Source organism: Pogona vitticeps, chromosome 4 (assembly GCF_051106095.1).
Source record: "Pogona vitticeps strain Pit_001003342236 chromosome 4, PviZW2.1, whole genome shotgun sequence".
In the NCBI taxonomy this organism is placed as follows: domain Eukaryota; kingdom Metazoa; phylum Chordata; class Lepidosauria; order Squamata; family Agamidae; genus Pogona; species Pogona vitticeps.
This window is the reverse complement of record NC_135786.1, coordinates 32622781-32650217: the sequence shown is the minus strand read 5'-3', so window position 1 is coordinate 32650217 and position 27437 is coordinate 32622781. Positions and strand designations below refer to the sequence as shown.

Genomic DNA, 27437 nt, shown 5'->3' with positions numbered 1-27437 from the left:
TAATTATTGTGAGCTGTCTTGAGCCTCTTTGTAGGAGATAGAGGCATAGCAATGATAGGAAGGAAGGAAATATTTCAGCCAGTAGCATTTGTAAGCTGATTAAATAACTATCAACTCTGAAAAGTAATAAAGTATTTAAATTTTCCAAGGGCAAGTTTATACATGCATGTGCATTGCTAGATAGATAAAATGCCAAAAGATTACTTACATACACAAATAGGCTATATAATACCAAACAGGATGTTTTTGTAGGTTCTGCACCATTCACAATAACTAGCACTCCAGCTTGTTAAAATATGGGAGATGATGGCTTACACACAAACCTTGGTAAGCTCAGTGGAGTGGAATCCTTCTTGCTTTTCTTTAAGTGAAAAATAAGAACTACTGGACCTTAATTAGGCTGTGAACTAAAACTGGAATTTATGAACACCCACTTACATCATTTATTCCTCATTTGGAAATCCCTGAGTTAGGTTTGTTTTTTTTTCACTTCCAACACTTTCAATACTTCTGTATACTCTAAATAAATTTTGACTACATTCATGTTGAATGGAGTTTATTCCCACATCTGCCAGCAATCAAGCAAAGAGAAAGGAAGTAATGTTTAAACCAGACCAGGAAGATCAATCCTATAATCTAATTATGCCATGATTCTGATAATATACAGCCGAATTTGTCAGTGCCTGCCGTGGGCCAGAGCCATAAGACACTCTGAAGGTTTCCTTCTGTACTGTCGTTCCTTGGAACCCACTGCCATAGGGTATACTTCCAGATAATAGAAACAGTGCTTTTAGAAACTATGCAGTGGGTTCCAATTGCTTGTTAGTGGGTCAGGACCTACATCCTCAAAAATAACATCCTTAATGCTGGCAATATGCTAGAAAAGACATGGTTATAGGACAGGTTCTTTCCTCATAAGGCAGCTAATGAAAATGAGGCAACTGTTAACAGATTTTTTAATAAAACTGACACAAGTTACAAAAACCAGTGCAGATACTGGTGATGTCTTTGGAGAAATCAGCACTCTCAAACCCATGGCTCCAGATTTTCAGAATCAGATTTATTTTATTTTATTTTATTTTATTTATACCCCACCTATCTGGTCTACTCGACCACTCTAGGCGGCTTCCAGGGCTACTCTTAATAGGGAGGCAACATTCAAAACAGATCAAGTACACTAGACCCAGGCCAATAGTTGCAAATCTGATATATTCAGTGACTGGTGGTAAACAAAGCTTATCATAACAGAACATCTCCACTGAGTTCCAGTTCATGAAACTTGATGAAGTATTCATGAAGCTGCTAAATGAAGCCTGCTGTGAAGTGTATCCACTAATTTCCAGTGTTGAGAGAAGGATTGTTGTAGAAAGCACCTCTTATCTCAATTCTCCCTCAGAATCCAGACATTCAAAGATGTTCTTAGAAATTCAAACCAGAAGACAACAGAACTTGCAAAATTCTAGTCGATCTTCTAGGTCAACAGTTGCTGGGCTGAGGCTTCAGCAGGACAATAGAGAAAAAAAATGTAGTAATTTCTTTGGAAGGAGATATATTAGAAGGTGCAGAGGGGGGAAAGCAGAGAGAGGAATGTGAGAAAATGAAACATGGCAGACAAACTGACTACTCAATGTATTTGATAGTAACAAAGGCTTGAGATGGTCATTAAATCCCAGCAGGGAAACACGCAAATTTGGAAGATTTTCTATCCTTGTGTCTGGAGATCTTTGGGCTCTAGCAGCGACTCAGTATCTGTAATGGTCTGGTTTGAAGGGGCCATCTTTGGGTAGTCCGAGATATTTGGCTTGCTTGTCTGTCAGCTTTGTCAACTTCACACCAAGTTTATCTAGATGAGCAGCAGCGACAGCTTCATCCAACTGAAAGAAACAATGGGCAGGAAACAGACCTTTTTGTAAAAATAATAATAATAATAATAATTCCACATGAATGCATAAAAAGATATGTGTTGTCTTTCCCTTAGAATGTTAACACCCAGGCACAGCCATAAAGAGATAATGAGCCTCTTTTGCCACCAGACCTCAAAGGGCTGCAAGTATAAAATGGGCCCAGTAAGCAACTGGCAACCAATGGAGGTTGGTTTTCATTATCAAGGTTATACAATCTTGGCACCAACCACCAGGTAGCAGCCTAGCTGCCTTATACCAACAGGAGATCTTCTTTCAAAGGTAGTCCCATACATAGCACACTGTAGTAGTCAAGACATAATGCATCACAATACCCAGACTATTGCTCAGCAGCTCCTCCACCTAGCCAGGATTTAATTTAACCAACCAGCACTTCAAAGGCTTGTTGAAATATTGTCAACCAGTGACTATATACTGATAAAAAAAGAGGGCCAAGCAAAACACCCCAGGGAAGGATGTTCTGCGTTCTGCAAGAAAAGTAGTTCTCTTCTGCATCCCCACTAATTATTAGAGAATGGTTAATCACAAGGATAGGCCCTGTTTTATGATAGGTCATTGAAAGTTAACATCAGCAAGTGTGGCTGCTGATTATTTCAAGGAAAATATATTTGTTAATATGCATTCTTAATGCACAATTAGGCCCTTATTTGTCTAGCCACTCCAACATGGGGTCTTTCATGGAACCCTGCTGGTCTCATCCCACTAAGGCAGATGAAAGTGCTCCTCCCACTTTTCAGACTTTTTTTTTTGTAGAAGTGTTTCTCTCCCACTAAGGTCAATAGGAGAGACATCAACCATGCTAGCTACATCTCTCCACTATGCTAGGAGTGACTCTGAATCTACAGCCTCTGTTGGCACACCTGCAGAATGTATCCCTTTTTGCTCCTAAGCAACATTTGAGCTGTAACACTGGAGAGATAAGGGCTGTGGAAGCTGTTGTTAGGATAGGAAGAAGTAGTGTAAGTCATCTTTCCGCCATCTTTTTAGAAGACAGCCCCCAATTCACTGGCCACAATTCACTGTTATTGGCAGTGTGGCTGATCCTCCCTTTATGAAAATCCATTAATCAAAACTTTTGTAGCAGGATTTTGCACAGGCTAGAGTTTCCAAGACAACCTTACACACATATGAACTTTGCAGAGAAGATTCAAACTAACTTTCAGCTCCAAATATTCTCCAGTTTTGCATGCATGTGTGCAGACTAAATTTATTAAGAAACACAACATGGCAACTGAGGAATTCATGCATCAGTGAAAGGAATTCCAGACCACAAAAGTTTATGCCACTTCCAACTGCCCACTTCAGTTGCCACAATATTTTATTTTTGTGCTTGGTGCAATAGATGAATGTGGCCAGTTGATTTTTACGAGCAAGTATGGAGTCCAGATACAGAATGCAACGTTGTTGTTACATCAGATCCATCCATCTTTACAAACTCCGCAAGATTTGGTTTTACAGAGAGATCATATACACAGAAAAGCTCTTCCAACAAGTATATGTTGAGGCAGTTAGGCACAAATTTATCTTATTTACTGAAGGAAAAACCTTTTCCAATTGTCACCTGGATGAATTTCAAAGACAACAGAGACTAGCCTAGGTGTCAAATAATTACCATCTTGTCAATTTCACAAGGTTTTTTAAGAAAATGGAGGCCAGATGACTCCTTCAAAAATGAGAAATGTACAACATCTTTCAAACACTACCTTATTCTAGAACAAAGAATTCACTAATAGTTTTTCATAATTAAGACGAAACCCAGAGGAAGTAAAATGGCAGAAAATGACACAGGCTTAGAGATTTTCCAGAGACACAGTGGACATCCGGACAATTAGGAACAGATTGAAAGTGGCTTGCTAAGATGTTCAAGGAATAGCATAATTCCTCTCCCTATTATGCCTATGCATAGAAAAATCCACAATGAGGTCCAGAAGTTACACTGAGGATAAAATGGACCCACACTGCTCCCAATATTTGTTGAAGTAGACATAAAACATACATCTGTGCACAAATTCCTCAAAAAAGCAAAGCTCTCTGGAATGCACGCCAATCCCAAAGCATAAAATGCAATCTGCAGAATACACGAACAACTCTTTCAAGTCCCCAACCCATGGTATGACAAGATCAGTCTGCCTGGCATAAGTACTCATTGATATTTATTGATGTTGTGGCAATCCTTCAATTGCACAATCAATGCAATGATTCCACAAACCTGAGCGTTCAGAAGAACACAGTTCTCCTCAATCTAAAATGCAGATAGTAGTACCTACGTCCAAGAAGTCAGTTTTAAATCTGCCCTCTTGTCTGTTCCATGTATTACTGTCATGAAAGAGAAGACAATACCAACAACACTTACCTTCTTTGGCAGAATATGGACTCCTACTGCATATTTGGTAGGATTTGTCCAGAGCTCTATCTGTGCCAGGACTTGGTTGGTAAAGGAATTGCTCATGACAAAGCTAGGATGACCCATGGCACATCCTAAATTTACCAGTCTACCTTCTGCCAGGAGTATGATGTGGCGGCCATTTTTCAGCGTGTAGCGGTCTACCTGAATGGAAGAAAGAACAAATCCAATGAGGAATGGTTTCTAAATGGTGGTGACATCCATCTTGTGGATAGATTGGCAATAAAAGAACAGTGTGGTGTAATGTTTAGTCTGCTGGACTGGGATAGTACTGCCTTGTCTTTAGCGTTCTAAACTCTAACTGCACTGAGTTACAAAATTCAATGTGCAACTTTGCGCTAGGCTCTCAGTGTGACCTTCCTGAAAGAGTTGTGAGGATGAAACTGGGAGGAGAGCCATACACTCAAACCCGAGTTCACTGGAGAAAGGGGGAAATGTATATTCAACTAAGCAAATAAATAATCAAACACACAAACTAGGTTCTTTCAGAAAGCTTTTGGTTAAATATTACAATAGCCACATAGCATGTTTTAGCTTTAATTGTTAACAACAACATCAACTAGTTTATAAGAACAGCTGTGTCTTTCTTGGGTTTTAAAGATTGTTTTAAATATCACAGACTTTATTTGCTGCCTTAAGCAGTCTTTGAGCAGGATGCTTAAGCGTTAGAAGTAAAACTAGAATAAAATTATCAAATACAAAGTGATTTAAAATAGTGAAGTTAGAGGTAGGCAACTCCAAAAATGCTAATTTTGGAGATTATCAGGACACCAGACATAAGATCAGTGAAACTTGTATCACATTACATATTATTTTAAAAGCCACAAAGACATAAAGGACAGGGAAAAACTGGACTTGCATCCTGGTGAGGAACTCTGAACACACTGAAAAGAAATAGAAGTAAATGAAAGAGCACAGCTATCAACGTGTTACATAGCAGTTAGCCTTTAAGAGCCACAAAAAAGTGGCAATATTAAGAACAGCATACATATTACACCAGTATTTAACTGATTTTGGTTAAAACTTGTATCTGTTATATAATACTAGGCAAAGACTGCGTCTTGCATTGTGGAAATATGAGAATATTATATTTCCCCTTTATTTGGATAAGTATAGTATACCACTTTTACTAATATACCGCTTTTACTAATTGCCTGACAGTCTTTTTCAGAAATTTGATTTACCGTTTAAAGATACAAATCAGGAGTGGGCTGTGCTGAGTAGATCTGCTCCCCATGTCACACATGCCACATCAGCTTTTCCATTTAGGTCAACACCTACAGTGTGGACATCAGAAAGGTCCTGCATGTACAAGTGTACCTTCTGAGGCTTCCACCTTACCTACAATCCTGGAGGCTTCTGCCAGCATAGCTGCGCAGGCAAAGCCCTCCCACAGATGGTCCTCTCTATGCATGGACATCAGATGTAGGGGCTATGTTACACACATGATGCTGCAGTGAAGCTGGGGCCCAGATTGCTTGTTTATCTTAGCATGAGGGTTCTCTGCTAGCAAAGCAAAGCATGGAGGCTCTGAAGGACTCCACTTCTGATGAGAAAATGTTTTATTTATTTATTTAACTTATATGCCGCCCACACTACCCAAAGGTCTCTGGGTGGCCTACAACAATTTAAATACAATAAAAAGATAAAATAATTAAAATACAATTAAAAATACAGTGCTCTAAAAATTGTCATCAGGACCCACAGTTGATATTATTTCAATTAAAAACCTTCTGGAATAGGAAGGTTTTGACCTGGTGCCGACGAATCTGACTCGGGATGGCGTTCCATAGTCTGGGGGCAGCTGCAGAAAGGCATTTTGTCTACAAGCCATCCCTCTTACCTCCTTGAGGGATAGCTCTTTCAGGAGGGCCCCATGGCTAGAACTTAATTGCCAGGTAGGTTCATATGGAAGGAGGCGGTCCTTCAATTATCCAAGGCCCAAGTTGTTTAGGGCTTTATACGTCAAAACAAGCATTTTGATTGGGCTCAGGCAGCAACTGGTAGCCAGTTAAACAGAATCGGCCTGATGTGTTCCCTAGCGGCCCCACCACTCACCAGCCATGCAGCTTGATTCTGAACCAGTTGCAGTCGCTAGACCGTCTTCAAAGGCAGCCCCATGTACACGAGATTGCAGTAATCTATACGTGATGTTACCAGTGCATGTGTAACTGTCATGAGACTCTGCTCGTCCACATAGGGCCATAGGTAAAGGTAAAGGTAAAGGTTTCCCCTTGACATTTAGTCCAATCGTGTCCGACTCTAGAGTGCAGTGCTCATCCCCATTTTCAAGCCATAGAGCTAGCGCTTGTCTGTAGAGTTTCCTTGGTCACGTGGCCAACGCAACTAGACACGGAACTCCATTACCTTCCCACAGTGGTGGTACCCATTTATCTACTCACATTTTTACATGCTTTCGAACTGCTAGGTTGGCAGGAGCTGGGACAAGCGATGGGAGCTCACTCTATCACATGGATTTGCTCTTATGACTGCTGGTCTTCTGACCTTGCAGCACAGAGGCTTCTGTGGTTTAACCCAGAGCACCACCAACTCCCCCTCCCTGACCCTCCAAGTGACATTGGTGCTGGACCGAGTAATCAGGCGGACACACCTGGGAGAGAGGAACACCACCCTCCTCTCCCACCCAGGCCTCAGTAACACACGCCAAATCAGCACCCCTATCCAGAATTATTCTGTACCAAAATGACGTTCATCAACAGTACCATGTGGCTCGAGGGTTTGCTGATATGGTCACCTGATTCCATCTGGTTAGGGGTAGGACTAGAAGAAGGGATAGATGTAAGATATCTAGCCCCTCTTCTCCTACGCGGGCATGTTCTACCCCCACTGCCATTCCTTCCCCTACCCAGCACCACCTCAATGGCTGCCCCCTCCAACGCCCTCCCTCCTTCTCTCAGATCCACTGTGGGTCTCTACTTACTCAACCTGATGGCAAGTGACAACCCAATCACAATAAAGCCCCTTCTAAAGCCAATTCTCCCCTTGAGCCAGGTGACTGGCGTTGAGGAGGGGGTGGAGCAGCTAGAGGTAGCAAGGACCCAGTCCTGCAAGCCATGGGAGCCCAAGCCAAGCTCCCCCAGGAAGGCTGGCAGCCGGCGGCAGCACAGCCACTCTCACTCAGTGCCTGTGGAGCTGCAGATGGTGGCAACTCCCCCCAAAGGCAGGAATGTTGGTCCAGCAGGGCCCTGGCACAGGCTCTGGCCTATAAAGCCCATTTTCCCCCTGAGCCAGGTGGCTACTGCTGACAACGGGGTGGAGCAGCCAGAGGTAGCAAGGGCCCAGTCATCATTTTGTCATCTTCTAATGGTCAAGCTAGCATCCCTATGTAAAATATCTAAACAGGGTTACAATGTTTACAATATACTGGAAGATTTTTCAAATTGCAAATGCATCTCCAATCTTGGCTGCAGTGCCTCTTCTAAAAGATTGTTTAAAGTTTAGCATAATGCTAAACTGCACAGGTATGTAGATATTCAGATGGAAAGAGGCAAATTCCTTTGGAAAACGTACATCTTTCGCTACAGAATATGCTTTACACCAGCATCTGCAGAGCAGACATTTATGTCTTCTAGGCAGAGATCTTGAAAGGTTAACCATAGTGTTACTCATTCTGAGGCACTGATAAGTATGAAAAACTGGGTGTGAAATGGCGAGAGGATTTATTGTAGAACTCTGTTTGCTGAATGCGAAATTAGAGAATGTATAGAAAGGGAAAAACCTTTCTAAAATATGATAGAAGACTAGAAAAGTACCTGAAGACTGTGTTTCTCCTTTAAGTGTGTATGAGAGAATTTTCTTATAAAATTATGTACACATGGTATAACATCCTGGAACAAATTAACTATATATGTAAAAAAAAAAACCCAAAATTATAAATGTAGTAGGAATAGTTAAGAACAAGGAAATTATTTTCATATGATATACTCTTGCAAATACACACAAGAGTTCTGAGGAATGTTTTTTTCCCATTAAACAGATGAGCAGATTTATTGGAGATAAAGACATAAGACATAAGACATAAGAAATTTATTTGTCATTGCGCTCACAAGTGGGTGCAACGAAATGAGGTGCTCTTCCCCAAGGTAAAACTGGACAACACTACAAAAAAAAAAGTTAAAATATACACAACTTTCACCATCCAAATATAGATACCCCGTTTTCTCTCAGCAATTAAAAAGTCCACCAAAAACTTATGGCCCCGCATTTAAACTCAATACTGCACTTGGGTAAAAACTGTTCTTGAATCTGCTTGTCCTTGCAATAAAGTCTAAATCAAATACTTTATCCTGTTAAATGGGAATTGGAATGACTTTGCTGCAACAAATATATTTACTTATCAAGACTATACAACCAAGGGTCTCCAAGAAAAAAAGGTCTTTACTTGTGAATGTTTATAGAGCATGCCATATAAGCTTTAAGTCACATTTCACATCTTCTGAAAACTAGGTGTTTTGGGGAAGCTCTACTTCAGATAGAGAGGTGAGGGAAATAAATTGTCACTTTTTAATTTTTGTTTAAATTTTATGTAAATGTAGGATTGGAACCACATGAAGTTTTGAGAGTTTTTCAACTACCTTTTCTGATGTTCTTTCTACTCTGCCTGCATCTCTTCTAGAAGCAGAAGAGATGAAATGCAAAGTGATTAGCTGCCCTTATACCTAAATGACAATTTACAGTCATTCTGCCAAGACAGAAGGTCCAATTCTGTCTTTTGATCTTTATTACAGTCACTGATCAGCATATATATATATATATATATATATATATATATATATATATATATATATATATATATATATATATATATATATATAAGTATAACACAAAAATACCAATTAAAATATACAGCCTATTACAGTATGACTAAATTTTATAGATTCTCCAGTTTCACAGGACTGAGGAGACGGCGGCCAATACACACCATTACTAAACATCTGGCATTGCTTTAATTGGTTTAAGGAGGGAACAGCAACACTTCATTGCTGCTACACAAAACTTCACCACTGCTTTAGTTATATCAGATTTCTTGTTCGAGAGTAAAAGCGCAACATAAAATTCTCTGAAGCTCCCTTAAATAGTTGCAGTATGGGCTGGAGGAGATCCCTCTGATAGAGAAGCACTTTAAGGAGCACTCCGAATATCTTGACAGAAGGAACACTTAAGAGGACATGATCAACACTTTCCGTCTCTGTCTCACTGCAGTATCACACTTGATTACCAACTGGCAAAAACCCTGATATCTACTTTCCAGTGGTCTAGACCACTGGGTTACTCAGGAGTTTTGGACTGCAACTCCCAGAAGCCTTCACCACCAGCTGTCCTGACTGGGGTTTCTGGGAGTTGCAGTTCAAAAGCATCCGAGTAACAAAGGTTAAGAACCACTGGTCTAGACAGAAGTATATTAAACCTTGCTGACATAAAAGCTTTCCTAAATTTGGGGATTGTTATTTTGAATAGATAACCAGGCATTCTAAATGTATAATTCCCAAAATACACTACGCTTGTCCAGCACCACTAAATGTTCTTGGAGTTCAACATCCCAGATCCTCTTTTTGATGGCTGCCTTGGCACTAGTGTGGCCCATCACTACGAGGACACCTGGGGAGAAGCCCAACCTCAGTAATTCAGCAGATAAGAGTCCTCTTCCAAGTTGACTGGAAGATATCTGCTAAAATCAAGGGTGCCCAACCTGATAGAGCAAAAATAAGTTTCAACCCATAATTAAACATGCGGGCCAAAGCACGTGCTTTGATGGAAACTAACCCTGCCTCCAATCAAAGTGCAGCATTCAAGATACATAGAGGCACTGAGAGGACCCCTCTTGTCAGTACTATTTCCAAGGGCTTCAAATCAGAATATGCGAACAAATGAGCACCATAAAGCATTTGGGATATAATTTTAGTTTTAAAGACTTGAATCGCTGACAGTACATATTGTCCACCCTTAGTGTAGAAGAACCTCAATAGAGCAGTACTACATTTCTGTGCATTTGATGTGACATGATTCAAATGGAAGGACTACAACCCTGAGGAATGAAACATCATGGCTAAATATTTGTAACAGGATACTTACTCTATGTTGTTCCCATTTAATGTCGATCTATATTTCATCTTCTGCTAATAACTATAACCTTCGTCTTAATGTAATTAATTGAAAATTGCTTTTGGAGCAATACGAGGCTAGGGCTTTCAAAATTCTCTAGACCCACACACAAAGGTGACATCAAGACCACATCATCCGCATACAGCAAAATTGAGAGGGGGCAAGTACTCAGCTTGGGGGGATGGAAGTCTGCTCTCAATAAATTATTCACTATATCATGAATATAGAAATCAAACAATGTTGGGGCTAGTATACAGCTTTGCTTGATCCCATTAAATGATGGTATCGCATTAGATCAGTGGTTCTTAACCTTGGGTTACTCAGGTGTTTTTGGACTGCAACTCCCAGAAGCCTTCACCACCAGCTATGCTGGCTCGGGTTTCTGGGAGTTGCAGTCCAAAAACACCTGAATAACCCAAGGTTAAGAACCACTGCATTAGGTAAGGCTCCCGCCTTATTGCAAATAACCTTAAGACTATTATTTTCGTGCAGTAGCCCCATTAGCAAAAGGAGTCTTTCGTCAATATCTGTAGCCTCTAATTTTGCCCACATTTTTTTCCTGGAAATCAAATCAAATGCAGATTTAAAGTCTATAAAAGCCACATACAGAGTCCCTTTTAGCAGTGGAATATTTATTTGCTAGATGTTGCAAAATCGATGCCTGGTCTATAGCAGTCCTGCCTGCTCTGGATCCACCCTATTCCTCAACGAGGATATTTCCTTCATGTAACCATTCTTGAAGCTTTCCTAACAGATCCTTTGTATAAAGCTTGCTAATAGTACTTAGTAGACTTACTGGACGGTAATTTCTAGGGTCCAATTTACAGACTTTTTAAAAGATCGAGACTATAAGAGCAAGCCCCCAATCCTTTGGAATAACCACTAAGAATCCATGTAAAAATTGATGCCAAAACCAGGGCCCACCAATCCATGTTATCCTGCAGTAAATCAGTAATGATGTAATGGGCACCTGGGGCTTTGCCCTTTTTCAGTTGACAAGTCAATGAGCTGATTTCCTGCGCAGAAACAGGGGGCCAATCCATTAACGCAACCAGGAGTTCTTAAATTTTAACAGTAGTATCTGGGTGCTGTGAGTAAATACCCCTAAAGTTTGATTCCCACAACCTTACTGGTATACAACTCTCGTTAATCAGGCCCCTTAACACAATTCTCCAAAAGGATTTAGAGTCCCTTAATTTGCTCACAACAATTAGCTGATGCCAAGATTCTTCCTGAGCTTGAACCTCAAGACAGAAGGTAAGAATTCTGTGTCACGCTATTTTCTACAACCTCTGCATTACTCTAGATTCCAAAACAGATGAGATTACTGTGTGGCAAACAGACAGTAATAGTGCACCACAGCAAAATGTTTCATCATGCAATTGTATTTGCTAGCAAATAATGAAAAAAAATAAGGGAATACAGCAACAAACCTATTCACTTCATGGACATCAACCCCCTAGACAATGGGAAAAACTGAAGCAATGTTTTCTGCACATATCTCAAGCTCTAAATATTAAATCAGAAGAGGCTATGGTAGACCTATGGAGAAGAAAAACAACAGAATGAAAGGTGAAGAGCGTCTACCAGCAAGACAAAACTCTAGCTGGACCATCTAGAAGTCACTGAATAGACTTTGAAGCCAAGTAGGATCGTCAAAGAATAATCAAGCAAAATGAAGCTACTTAGATACAAGACAAAAGACAAATTTTCTGTGACTGGGGAGAAATTCAATCAACACAGCACTTATGTCCATGCAATTTATGCCCCACCAGGTCTATAAAGGAAGACTTAGTAAATGATAATGATATTGAGATAGCCCCTTCTGGTCAAAAACAGTCCAATTATTTTAACATTTTAGTTTGTTCTGAAATTTACCTATATTTCATATATGTCCATAATTTTAGATTTTGGAACATTCTGATATGAGTGAAAGAAAAACAATTTCTTTGGAAATTCTGCATAACCTAAGAGGAGAACCACTAGATCCCATCACCACCCCACCCTACCCTTAGTGATAAAAAAATGATTTTAGATTCATTTGTTTCCATGACAGAAAACAAGTGATATGCTCTCAAAAACAAGCAGTATATTAAAATAAAAAAAATGAAATGAAACTAAAAACATTTTGCAATGATAGCTTTGATGAGAACAGATGCTAGAGAACAGCTGGAAAAGAGAACACATTCCTTAGAATTCTAATAGCTGGTTCTAATCAGGTACAAGTTATACTCTGACCCAGAGTACTTTCTTGGGTCAAGTCCCCTTACAGATATAAGAGGCCAGACCTTTTAAAGAGATGGGGCTCTTTTAATGTTAGACTGGATAAAAGGGGCAAGAACTGCTTTTTGATGTACTCCTCCTGAAGGATTTATCATATCCTCAGCACCTGGAACCTCTCAAAACTAGTTCACACTTTGCCTTGGAAGAGACACTTGGCTCTCTACCTTTTCCCTTGGAAAAAAAAAAGAATGACAATGTGTTTCTGAAAGGCTCCAGGCCTCCAGCCACCAAGGAACAAATGAAAACCAGTAGCTTATTACACTAGGGTCTTTAGGATGGAAATGTGGACTCAAAACATAAAATCAAGAGACCTTTGCCATGACAGGAGACAATAACCATGACTGCAAATGTGGGCTAAAACACAGGACACAACCCAGAGCAGCTGCAGCACAAAAGGAAAATTTGACAGGCTGGTTCCAGATGTACATTAATACTAGTCAGACATGAATCCTCCGGAGGCTTCTTGCAAACCTAACGTCAGAGCATACCAAATCACCTAAACACCAAGGCCATTTTACTGTAGGTACAGAAGTGGAAGAGTTACTTTTTTGAACTATAGCTCCCAGAACGTCCAGGTATTGGGAGTTGTCATCTAAAATGTAATGTTCCAAAATGCTGTGCACCTATGTAGATGCTTAAGTTTTCATACAGGACACTGTGCACATATTCTGGGCTTGGATTCTGAGCAAGGAATATAGGAGGTGGTTTTGATTATTACAGTCTTTTTACTCACCTTACTCAAAAGGGAAAGGAGCATCTAACATGAAAGTTTTGAGGCAAGTCTGCAAATAAGAATAGGATTTCTCTTGGTCAGACAGACAATTAGACTGTCCAGCCACAAAAAAACAGTAAAAGGAGCACTTCAGCTTCTCAAGACACATTGTCTTGAGGAAGACTTCTTGAGAACTCAAAATTTCTGTGGTACTTTGGTTAGTGGGGATAGGACTTCCATGTAAACACAATTTTAAAAAAATTTAAATGGGACTCTTACTTCTATTTCATGTTCTTTCCCTCATTCTCAAAAGAGAACCTCTTTAACGTGAATGTTTCATGTAAACAAAAGAAGGGTATGTTCTTCTGTTTCCCCCTTTTTGTTTAACCTTTCTTTCACCCTTTATCTCTCAATGTGTCATCTAACAATGTCACAAGAGTTATTGTCAGCAGTCAGTCAGAATGTCCAGGAGAACAGAAGTGGGAATTTGAACTTGCTGGATAGTCTGGATTGAACAAATGGCCAACGAAAGGATGTCTGTGCTTTCAAGCAACGACTGCTCTGTAAACATCTATTGTTTCTAAGATCAAATTTTCAGCACTACAATTATTTCTGACTGCATTGTTTACAGTCTCATCCATTCAATTTCAGGGTTAGACATTTCTGGTTCCCCAAAAGGCAGAGATAAATATATTAAGTCACCAATGATAAACCAAGAGTCTCAAAAATATTTTTCTTTAACATTTCTTTCTTCACTAAAGAAAAGTCAATTACCTTGGTCCCTTCTCACAGCTGAAACTGTTACCTTTTACCTGCCCTCCAGCTAATGTCAGTTGATCTGGAGAGGGGTTAAAAATTTGAAACTCTGGGACCAGATGTGGACAACTTCTCAGGGCCACATCTATAGATGGACACAGAACCCAATCTGGAATGCAACCCCCAAAATGTTACTGCCACCCCCAGAATTCAGCATCAACAATGTCAATTATGAATGGTGCAGGAAGATGCCAGAGCACAAACCTCTGTAGCATCACAGAACGTAAGATTTCTGGAACCTAGAAATGTTTTGCTTTATGGTTTTGGTGGCACATTTATCAGTGGTGGCATGAGGCACAAAAAGAAAAAAAACGGGGCCAAATGCAAACAGTATAGAAATATTAGAGAGAGGCAATGCCACATACCCCTTTCATTATGCAAAGGAAGAGGGTTCACCTTGTTTAAGGGTGCAGAAAGCCTTTCTATTGCCTGACAGAATGCAGAAGCTCAACACACATCTAGCCCTTGAGCAGGGCAAATTGGCCTCTTCTTTCTCTTTCATCTGCATGCTCGAGGAAATAGCCATGAAAAGATGCAGGTCCCCTTCCCCAGCTCAAGTGGTGGCAGTAGTTACACTCTTTCCTATGGCTTTGGTCTCCAAAATTTTTATTTCTTCAATGTAGAAAACAAGACAGGCTCACTTACCTGAGGTTTAATGTTCACAGTCTCCACAGCATTTGCATTCAGCCATTTCACATCAATTTCCACATCAAAGTGTCCAATATTGCATATTATAGAATCATCTTTCATATGCTCAAAATGCCTGGAAGAAAAAAACACAGTTCTTTTTAGGGGCGGCAGCTCATACTCTTATTCACTGGAGGAAGCAGAGACTGATGAAGACCACAATGGATTAGCTGGGGAAGGACTCAATATCTGCATACATCTTCAGATCCCGTTACCTGATTTAATACAAACATCTTGGCCAGGGTTGCACAAAGTGTAGGCATATATTTAGAGCCATACTTGTCCCCTCCAGACAAGGGCCCCCAGCCTTTCTCTGGCACCTTCTTTTTCCAAACAAATTGGAGAACTCGCACTCCTCAAGTCCTCAATGAGTGCATAGTTACCTTTTAAATACACCACAGCCCCCTACTTTTAATACCTCAAAACCCGTTTTTTAATGCTGGAAGTGAACTTCTAGGCACCTCTCCCTCTCTCTCTCCCTTTTGGGCGGTCCGTGAGGCCTACAGGCAAAAGCTGGCATCCCAGACCTGCCAAAGCCACTCACCCCAATCTAGGTGTTATAGAGTTCTGAGGCAATAAGCTATGCAGTCTTCCAGAACAAATTGCTGTTTTGTTTTAAAAGGTGCAGTAACATGAGTATTCTCCTATTGATGCAACTTGTTATAAACTCTTGTTATGTATTTCTGACATTCTACACATGTGGCACAGACAGGCATATACAGTGTCTTTCATATGCTTTGGCATACAATCCCACTATTCTAAATCAACACACTGGGTGGCAGAGTGGAATGTGTAATCCAAATCCTATGGAATTATCACTTTTGTGTTCCCTTTTACTTAGCATAATTTTCCAAACCCTTGTTCTGTTTCCCATTTGGTGCATACATTCATGTATGCATTTACATTTACATAAAAAGAACACCACACGTGTTGAACATATAATTTTCTCAAAACCTATGCCATGACAAGTAAGACTTAAAAGACGGCTCCAGCATTCTTCATATATTTCACAAGCCCAAACTTTGGGAGAAGAGGAGACTGTTGGAGAAGTAGAAGCCAGAAGAAAAATGGAATAAAAGAGGAGAGAAGCAACTCAGCATGTAAGAATATATAAAAAATCTGAACGGAAAATTCCTTGCATGGTTGCTGGTACAGTACACTAGTTAAAAAAGGGAATTGAGAGAGAAGATCTGAGAAGCCTTTTAGACCTGAACAGTAGGATGGGAAAGTAGAATTACCACAAAAATTACATGGCTGATAAACACGATCTGTGCATTTTAAAAACATGTAAATAAAGGGTTTTGCCCCATTTGTCCCTCTTTTATTTATCTATGGGTTAAGGAGCAAGACAACAGAATAATGGGACACATCATTAAAAACCAACTGATAAGGCAGTGGTTCTCAGCCTTTGATATCACAATAACCAGAAAAGAGAAAGAGAAAGCGTCTTTTTTCCAACAAAGGTCATCTGTTTACAGGCTGTTTGCTGTTATTTTAATCATTTACTGTTAGTTTTAAGGGCCTAAATATTGTAGTAGTACTGTTAGAGGCATATACACAAAAAAAATAGTAATTCTATCAGTAGTTGAAAATTATATTACTGTGGAGTATTAGTTCTATTGTTTAATTGTGATATCCCTTTGGGATGGAGAAAGAATTAATTCTAGATTCCTTAAGGTTAAATTTGCTACCCCAGCTCAGAAGCTGATTTTATCGACAGACTCCTGTTATTTACGTAGTTATTCTGACATTAACTGCAATGACGTAAACTGCATTAGTAAATTGTTGCTACTTAGCAAGTCGCCATTGGTATCCCTCATCACACATGCATGATGATGCATGGGGCTACTAATAAACTGGTGGAAATTTGCCATCACAGTTTACACTACTGTACTTTATGCCAACAGAACTAAATCAACAGGATTCTGGGCAATAAGCTTTTAGAGAACATCTATGTCCCAAGAGTGCCGCACGTACTGTTGCTTGAGAATTACTGTGCTAGTATAAATTCTGTGAACCAAAATACTCCAGAGGGAGGAACAAAGGCATGAGCAGAACATTGTTTCATAGACAATCAAATCAACAGCTCACAGGCCAACGTCTAATTTATACCCAATGGCAGAACGTGACACTAAGCCCAGAATAACAAACTAATTAACAAGTTGCATCAGTGAACCAAGTGCACATGTGTTTCCAGATTCTTCTTCACTTCTCTTTCACATCACACACAGGGACAGCAGCCTGTCGTCGAAAGGTGTATAGTACCTGCCCTGCACGATATCTGAGCATCCAGTGGTAGTAACAAATATGTTGCCTTCTTTGCAGGCCTCTTCCATTATTGTAACTTCATAACCTGCAGATAAGTAAAAGTAAAAGCAGACACTGCAGTGTAAGTATTGCCCTCTTCATACATTTTCATGTATATCTAAGATATTTAAGATGTACTGTAAAGCACGAACACAGAAAACACACATATCATGAAAGAGATTCCTAGTAACATGAGAAACTGCTTTCTAGATCTCAGCTGGCCTACCTTTTTCTTTGTCTTTTCTAATTTAACAACATATTTTCTTTTTTCACTAGCAGACTGCATCAGATAGATAGCTATGTAAGGCTGTCTTGCAGGTTTCCTGCTCTCAGATATTTACCATATTTGTATCTTTATTGCCCTTCTTCCTTCAAAGAATTAAAGGTTATACAGAAAAGATTTTACCCACCCAACATGGTAGATTATGGTAAGACAATCAACCGGAGATACAGAAGCACAGATAAATGCAATATGAGCAACAACAAGCATATTTTAAAAATGAAAAGATATTGTTTTCATGTTGAAAGTGATACATAAAATCTGCAGAGTGGAATCTATGGACATTATTTGTATATAAAGACTTCCTTTAAAGCACAAGGAGAATGACTTTCCTTTACTGTCAAGATATTTTCCTAGAAATAAGAAAGAGTAGGACTCCCAGGAAGACTTTAGCATAGCACATCTTCCTTTTGCGTGTTGATTTCTTTTTAATAAGGCACTAAATAGTAAAGTGGGAATGTGAAAAGGAGACAAAACCTACAATAAAACTCCCAGCATTATTTATAGGAGCCCTTGTTTTCAAGGTGGATATGTTTAATCAATGAATTGTTTTTTCAAATACAGATACACAATTTCACTAAACAGAATGCTAGGGTTTAACTTTCTAAATAAGTGCAGATATTAAAAGTGACAAGCATCTAATGAACTGGAATGGATCTTCCCTCCTGATGTAGATTTGCAACACAGAATACAATTATCGTGTCCATCTAAATACATACATACATACATGCATACATGCATGCATACATGCATGCATACATGCATGCATGCATGCATACATACATGCATACATGCATACATGCATACATGCATACATACATACATACATACATACATACATACATACATACATACATACATACATACATACATACATACATACATACATACATACATACATACATACATACATACATACATACAAATTACCATCTAGCTTTTATTTTAAGGGAGGAGATACTCCAACCCACAGAGGATCTGTAAGGTACCCACCACTGGAGTGCAGCTGTTTACCTTCCTAACTGGGAATCTCAGTTACATCTAATTAAATAGCTTCAATAAAGGAAGAACTACCACTCTCCAAAGACAGTCTGTTCCAGTGTAAACAATTTAGAAAGCAGAATGTTTTTTCCAGCTGATTACTGCAACTCTCCTTTCTCCATCCAATAAGGCATGTCTAAGTCCTGTCCCCCAAAGCAACAGAGAAGCATTTCCTCCAGAGCACATATTTTAGGGATTACCCTTTCTGCCAGTTTTGACAACAAACAGCATATAAAAAAGAAACACATGTATTTTCCCCATAGGCACAGTTCATTTGAGAGAGCGATCAATATTTTCTCAGTTTACTCTTAACTTGAGTTCAACACTGTTTCGTATTTTGTGAACTGGGTTCTGCCTGGATTAGTTTTTCGCTCTATGATAAAAGTGTAAAAGAAGAGTTAAGTAGCTCATGCTAATTCAGCAAAACTGTCCCACAAGTCATGACCACTGAGGATAAGGATTCCACATGGGCAACTGTTGCCCTGCTTCTCACCTTCCATGGCTGCCTGCAGAGCATTGATTGGATCAATTTCTGTGATGATGACCCTGGCCCCAAAATTTCTCAAGGCTTGGGCACAACCTTTGCCAACATCACCATAACCTGCCACAACTGCAACCTTCCCTGCAATCATGACATCAGTGGCACGTTTAATTCCATCAATGAGGGATTCCCGGCAGCCATACAGGTTGTCAAACTTGCTCTAGGAAGGAAAAGAAAATATAAGGAAGCAATACATACTAATTACAGAAGATGCCATTAACAGAAATCAAAAGCAGCAGAACACTGCAAGTTCGCCTAATACCCCCCACAACATCAGTTCAATAAACCTAGAAATTGAAAACTTTTTGCTCTCTTTTGTGCTGTCAACCTCCTTTAGCCCCAGATAAACAAGACCAATGGTCAGGGAAGCTGAGAACTGGCATCCAATAAAATAGAATAAAGAGCCAGAGATATTCTACTCCTGTTGTAACTAAACAGTGTGATTTTTCCTTGTACTGAAATCCTCCTTGGCAAGTGTGAAAAATCATCAATCTGTCTCGTTTTTCTGTTAATTTATAAACTCTGTAATATGCTACTGATTGATTGCTTAATATGTTACTGAGCCTTTAATGAAACACTGAATAGAGTTTTAGGGAAAAGGCATTTGTGTCTGATTTTGCTGTAAATGTGATAGCCATGTTATGCCTCTGCCTGGCTGTTGAAAATATCTTTTGCTCAGTAAAGTTCATGCAAGATGAAAAGATCTCTCCCACCCAAATGATTTCATACAGACAGGATCTTACCACATCTGTTTTAACCCCTACTCCTGTGAGGTCCCATAGCATGGATTCGCTACATGGTGTTCTCCATATGTTTTGGGCTGTAACTCCTGACCATCAGCCATGTTGACTGGGACTTACAGGCGCTATAGCCCAAACATTTGCAGAACATAAGCTTGCCTCATTTAGACTAACCTTAAGATAGAAAGAAGATTCTGCAGCCTATAAAACCTTCAAGGCCAAAACTGACCTTGCCATTTTATTCTATACTAGAGATGGTAGCTTCGTACTCATATCCTGGGGGATACAAATACAAAGCTCAGCACCATAGGTGCTACAGTGGTTGATTCCCACCCCCCCAGAACCAGCCCGTTCCACTCACTGGGTTGCTTGCAGCACACATGTCCAATGGCAGCAACATCACGCAAATTGCAGACATCATCCCAGCAGTGCTGCCCTGCCTCACCTCACAGCTAACCGCTGAGAAGGTGGGGCGTCTTCACCACTCAACTGCTGAGTGGTCAACTGAGTGGAGAGGTGGGCAGTGCCGGCAGGACTCCATCAGTGATTGGTGAGATGTTGCCACTGTTGGACGTGCCCACTGCCAGGAGCCCAGTGAGTGGACAGGGCTGGTTCTGGAGGGTGGAAATGGACTGCCATGCTTCATATTCATATTCACCCGGATATGAATATGAAGTTCCCATGTCTATTCTTTACCTTGATACCAAGCACTATAAACCTTCTCATCCTCTACCCCACTTCAGGGCAAGTGAGGTACTGCCATAACTTCACTCTCCATCAAGCCACATGACTGTGCCAATCAGCATGGAATAGCAAAGTAAAGCACAATATATCTGAGTGTTTTACCTTGGTGACAGAATCGTTGACATTGATAGCGGGCAATTTCAGGGTCCCACTGGCATGCATTTTATAGAGATTGTGGACTCCAGTGGTTGTTTCCTCAGATATTCCTTTGATTCCTGCAAGGGGAAAAACAGCAATGTACATCCCATGAACGTTTGAGCCTTCCACCTGCGCAAATGTTATGCACTCAGTCCTCGAAAAGCTCTTTGCATGAACACAGTAATGTGAAAGCATGACAGTTTTCTGCTCATAAATGAATGGGTATGACCCATCAGATTCATTTCATTTTCATCTGAATTTCCCTATCAGTGTGAGCCTTTTAAAAACAGATGGCCTCAGGGTGAGCACTGAACGGAGAGAAAAGTCTTGCAGGGTGTCTTCAAGAAAGGTAAAAGAAGAGAATCAACATGATTTGCCAATAACATGAATTACAGCTTCTCACCCATATCCAATAATATTCTGACCACATGGCTTGGTTCTCCATTACAAACACAGGAAAGGGGGGGCATCTCTCTGTAGCAGCCTACATTTTGTAGGCAGAAGATTCCAAGTTCAGTGCTGGCGCTCCAGTTTAATATCAACCCAGACAGCATGGTGAGGAAAGGACATTTCTACTTCAGGCTGACAACACTGAACTAGAGACACTGGCGTGAGCAGTTTCCAAATATTACGGGCTACCTTTACCCATCAGACTTCAGAGAACAACCCCCACCACAACACTTCCATCTGTGCTTGACAGCAAAAGCTTCCTTTTGCTCTACTTTATTCCTCTCCCCCCCCCCAATCTGTTTGGTGAGACTTTATGGAACTTGTTTCAAAAGCAGATGTTTTGAAAAAAAATCCCCCCCCAACTAAAATATGACAGGGACACTGGAAGCATGGCAAAACTGATCCTCACATCCTTTAGAGCAGCCATTTTCAAACTTTTTTGGGCCATGGCCCTTTTAGGAGCTTTTTTCAGGTTCCAACCCCCCTGTCAAACAAAGATGCAACAAGAAGAGGTGAATAGAAAAATAGGGGGAAAAATCAGTCTGTGGCCCCCTTCAAATGGGCCAAGGCCCCCCTCCGAGGTTAAAAGGGCCCTTTCTAAATCCTCAAAAATGCAAAATGGGTAGTATTATAATTATATTACCAGGCAAGGAAAGAGACACTTGTGGAATTTTCTGTCTCATGTCAAAATATGTTGGCTGACTTCATATATTATGTACTTTAATATGAGTTCACTACCTGAGGTGGAGCAATAAGTTCATCTGTTGTTCCACTTGAGGTAGTGAACAGCTTTTAGATGACACCCCTAAGGATATTGGTACATCTCACTGTGTTCACACATCACAAAATGCCAGGAGATGGCTTGTAGAAATCTTGTGATGTGCAGACTTGCTTCTGTTTTGCTAAAGATTTTATAGTTCGAAATCACAATCTAAGCCACTGTTTGTTGCTGTTTAAATCATGACATCAAAAGCAAACATCATAGCTTGCCCCTTTTCTGTTTTCCTAGCTGCCCATCCTGAAAAAGGATGACCAAAAGAAAAGGAGGCCAGAAATGGGGAAAACAAGGCACAATTTGTTTGTTGTCTTCTATTCAATTTTTCGCTACATCAATAAAGCCTTCAAGAATACATACATCTATAAACTTTGGTTAATTAACAGAGACTTTGGTTTGCCATGAAGCGTGAATGTACTTTCTGAAATTGCCTGAAACTTGTGTAACTTAATGTGTCGCAAATAAAGACTGAAAACGTAGAGTTCACTTTAAAATAAAAACTAACAAAGCTTAATGCATAGTACAAAAGTCATATGTGCAGACAGAAAGACAGGGATTACTGCCAGTTATATGGATGTCTCTATGTTTTCTCAGAAAAAATTGTGAGGCCCATATAACAAGAATGCTTTCTAAGAAAATGTAGCTATGGAATGGTTTATTACAAAACCATTATGGCTGCAATAAATGTGCTTCCCATTGACAAAATTATATTATTGAAGTGACTTTGGGTATTATTCTTCATGCTTTTCACATGGGGATTCACCATGTAATCGGCTGGCACACACACTTCTATAGTTCAGTTCACAGGCCTGTTCTTTTTGTAACAGCTTTGTCTGCTTATTGGTCACTGATGTCAGATCTACTCCTGTGCTTCAAAGCTCGGAGGAAATTAGAAATGTTGTTTAAGAATAGGAGAAGGAAAAGGAGAGCTTTCAGGATTTCTCCATTGGTGTTCAGGCCCAAGCTGTAGTTAGCAAAACCTGGAAATAACTAGTTATTAGAAATGTGCTGCTTATAATTAATTCCTGTTGTGATAACCACACCATAGTTATGTTACATTATAGTAGCAAGGTAATAAGGGATAAATTCACTCTTGTTTCAGTGAAATTAACTATTTTAGTTAGTTTTATGCCTTTTGCGTGGTATATCACTATTTAGGTACATTTTTACCACAGCCTAGCAGCTTGCAGCATTCACATATTTTCCTCACAAAATAGTTTAAAAGCAAATATGATGTGAGGGGTGATCCTTCTCAGGTGGCTGTATGCACACCACCTCTTCTTTAGTACTGAATAAAGACAGATGACCAATCAGCTCCAAAACTTCAACATTTATTTTGGGAAACTGAAAAAAAAAACCCTATTAACATCTGTTAACAGCTTGTATAAGAAATGAGCTAGAACCAGGGGTTTCAAATTGCTTAAATCCAAGTCCCAGGTGATAGTCTCTTCTCTCAGGTCCCAATGTCTCCGACAGCATGGTCAAGGGGTCACACCTGAGGGGCTCCTGTCCCAAGCCTTGTCTTTGAGGTTTGTCAACATCACAAGAGAGGGGGCCCTGCCAGAAACTCTCTCTGAGAGGTTGTGCCATTTTGTCCTTTCTCTCTTTTCCCACACCAGCTTGGCTCTCTCCTCAGATATTTCTATTCCACTTTCTAGCCTCCTTCTCCCTCGAACAGGAAGGTTTCTTCAGTTTTACCTCCCTCTTTCTCTTCTTCTTCCTGAGGGAATCATCATCATTTCTCCCACTGTTTAGTTCAGGGATTTTCCATCCATATCCATTCCCAAGCGCAAGGTAAGATTCTTTTCCCCCCCTTACCTCCACCTCTCCAGCCTCCATTATCCCCCTCCTGGACTTCTCTCCCTTATTTATCTCACCCTCCTGCCTCCTTTCTTATTCCCGCCTTTTCCAACTGAAAGGCTACTTCCTCTACACTTGACCCTCCCTTTCTTGGAGGCTCCTTCTTTCCCCTCAGCTGTATTCCCGCCTGTTCCAGGGGAGTTTCAATCTCTCGCCCACCCAGCTCATCTCCCTTAGATCTCTCCATTCCTTTCTTTGTCAGGGCTCTTGCCTCCTGCTAACAGGTCTCCATCATTCTTCTCTGGCTCCTTCAGGGCTCTTTCTGTTTCTCTCTTCTCTCTCTCTCCCTCAAAGGTTTTGTCACTTTCCAAGCTGGTCATATATGCTTTCTCATGGAATCTAAAGATTTATCCCGCCTCACATCAGGAATGGACGCACTTGGGTTGGGATTTGTTATGTCCAACCATCTTCTTGACATATGATTACTTTTGAATAAGGGGATATTATAGTTACTTTTTTAAAAAAAATAAAAGTGTAATTTCTACTAAACTACAGAATGCACTCCCAAATTGCAATCTGTTTCCATTCTGCATTACTTTGAGAAAGTAAAAACACATCTTTTAAAACTGGCACATAAAGTCTAACTTGTACTGTGTTTTTCATTTTTACCTTTTGCTGATTTTAATATTTTAATGTATTTGCTTAATCTTGATGGTTTTATGGTGGGACTTGTTCATACAGTTCTACAACTAAATGAGGGGTTATCTGTTTTTATTCTTTTAAAAAGTTTGTACGACATCCTTACTATCTTTTAGTGGAAAGTCAGGGTATAAATGCAGTAAATAAATAGCAACAAAATAGGAGGAAGATTGTAACTAATTACTAATTTAGTAATTAATTATTGCGTGAATAAAAATTAATGGAAATATATAGACCAATCATTCTCTTCTTCAGGTTGTCAAAAAAGTGGACTTCAAAAACATATTTTCTGCCCAAAGAAAGAAACTTACTTAAAGATGTTGGCTGGAAATTTGAAACAATGTATTTCTCCAAAAATACAGTACACAAATTTCTCAAATAATGCTTCCCTTTTAACCCCTGAATACCTAGGTAACTAAGTATCCACATGCTCATTTCTCCAGGATGTTCATGCCTAAACACCAAGATCAAAGGCCCTTCTTTGGAGGCTCCACCATCCATGTTGGAAGGCAAAGAGGGAAAAGACTTTTTGGCCATGGCACTAGATTACTATGCCTAGGAGAACACAAAACTTTTTATTTTTAAAGTGAATAAAAGCATGCAGGAGGCAACTGGATGTGGTGCGGACCACAGTGTCTCCACATGTAATCATCAATAGAAGATCTTATGGGGGGGAGACAGAAAGAGTATATATGTTGCCTAATTGTTTCATATCAGCTGAAAGCTTATGGCTTAAATCTCAAGGAGAGCAGGCTCCCTGAATCAGTGAGGATCTGGTGAGCCAATTCCTCCATAAATTCCATTGGTTCAATGGGTGTACTCTAGTTGCAACTTACTATGCTAAGTAACAGGTTTCCAGTCAATGGGCGATTTGAGTCCAAAAGAGTTCCTTGGTTTACTGAAATACACATTGTATGAAACCATTTCTGTAGCAAGTTTTTCTTTCCTACCTTGGGGTGAGGGTCGGGGGCAGGGAGGCAGCATTGTTTCTAATACAGTACTGTATAATACTAAGTGCAATGACGCCCTCTTGTGGCCTTTTTGCAAAACAGCCATTCAATAGTTAAATCTCAGGAAGCACAGCTTCTCCAGCATCAGTACATAGTTTTAAAGATTCCTCTTGCTAGTTGTCATTTTATGTATGGCTGAAAAGTATATGAAGACATCGGGGAAGTCAGGGGGTAAGTCTACCCCCTCTATTCTCATCCAAGCTTCCATAAGTCTTTAAATTTCATTCATATACACTTCCTTTTTCAACAATGCTGGGAGTTAGGAGCACCAGAACCTGGTCTCATTCAAAATCTATGTATAACTCTTATTCCACCACACCCAAACATAACTACGAAGCATTAACAGTTGATTCACACTACTGTGCTCTCTATTGGGGTTCTCTTCCACAGTGTTGACAATCCTAGTGAGCCTTAAAGACCTTTTGATCCCCTGTTCTAGAGGCTGAATTAGAGATGTCGTGTTTGGGGCAAGTAGACTACTTTGACGCCTTCACTGTTGAACACATGGGGTTCTAGGTGGCCAGGGGCACAGTATTTATTGAATATTTATCTATTGGAATATTTATTTATTTGCTTACTGGAAAAAAAAATCAGTTTATAACCAAAACCAGCTGTTCAGACCTGTGCAATTTAAGGGTGAAGCGTATAATGACATATGGGTCATCATAGCACACATCTCTATCAAAGGGCTCATTTAGCAGGAGGAATTATGTCACAACATTGCTTTTCATATATCACACAATTGACCATATGGTTAGCTCGTTCACTGCAGCTGGTCTCTAATCAGAGAAAGGTTTTACTCTCTCCAACTGTTTGGTAATTTCCCTTTCCTAAACACCAATGGTGGCAGAATATGCTATGAGATATAAATACAAAGGCAGTTCAGGCCTTATGATCAGGCAGAGCGAGGTCACCTCAGGTCACAGATTTTGGATATCACCAAAAAGGAGCCAATTATTCCCTGTTTACCTTGCTTCACTACTGGAGAAAGCAACCGATGTTTATGGGACTTTTTATCCCGTGATAAAATATCTCATCATATTGATTTGTGTAGATTTGTGGGCACTATTTGTTGCTCTACCTCAGGCAGTGAAATGTCTTGTGTCAGCCTGGCATATGGGCGTTTGTCCGACTTGCAGCATTCCAGTTTTTGGCACACAATCTGGTTCACCTGGGTGCAGTTTTAGGGATGTCCAATAGAGTTCCCATTGCGAACTGACCTGGAATGCAGCCCTCCTTCTTCCAGGAGTAGCTTCTCAATTCTAAATGACTGGCTACTTCATATTCACTGACAGATAAAAGCAGTAAAATACTATAGAACAATTCTTTCAAGTCTTCAGTCCCTAATTAGCAAAAATGAGTGCATTATGCACAAACCCTAGAGTAGTCATGTAGCACCTATGGTACTCCAAAGCAAACGGAAACATCAGTAAAAAGAGACAAATTATCACTAATACCAAAAGCTATGTATATCCATTGTTAGCAATGGATTTCTCAGGATATTATTTGTCCAACATTTGTCATAGGAAATTAATCAAATGCATTAATACCTTTATGTTGACATATTGGCTAAAATTCTGTTGCACTGTTACGCAGAAGGTGTAACATTTGGAAGTGAATTGCTGCAAGTTCAACAGACATTATCTGTTACACACGGCATCAAATCATGCATTTAGAGGGATATTTTGCAAAGCACTAAATCGTATCATTTGACATATCAGGAAGTTGAAAAGCACAGCTCTAAACCAGAAATTCTCTTTTTGTGGGATGCACCCCCTGAAGATACTATATCAGTATTTCAGAGGAAGTATATGAGGTTTAAAATGTTACTGAATAATTTATTGTCTACTTTTGAAAACTGGGGGTAATTACATGGCATGAATATGGCATGGGATTTTTATGTTTAGCAAAAGTGGGCAGGGATTTTAAAAAGCCTATTATGCAAGTTGATTTTTTTGTTTGTTT

At 39.9% G+C, this 27437-nt stretch overlaps 1 protein-coding gene across 2 annotated transcripts in view; it reads right to left on the bottom strand.

Annotated features, from left to right (window-relative positions):
• Positions 1-539: 539 nt before the first annotated feature.
• The window catches only part of AHCY (adenosylhomocysteinase), a 38743-nt gene continuing 11845 nt past the window's right edge, over positions 540-27437 (bottom strand). For both annotated transcript variants that reach the window (XM_020806504.3, XM_020806503.3), the window contains exons 5-10: positions 20703-20815; positions 19069-19276; positions 17213-17300; positions 14906-15023; positions 4276-4470; positions 540-1874 (exon numbers count right to left, since the gene is read on the bottom strand). In XM_020806504.3, the coding sequence (XP_020662163.2) occupies positions 1743-1874; positions 4276-4470; positions 14906-15023; positions 17213-17300; positions 19069-19276; positions 20703-20815 (854 nt within the window). In that variant the 3' untranslated portion in view covers positions 540-1742. The remainder of the gene's footprint in view (positions 1875-4275; positions 4471-14905; positions 15024-17212; positions 17301-19068; positions 19277-20702; positions 20816-27437) is intronic.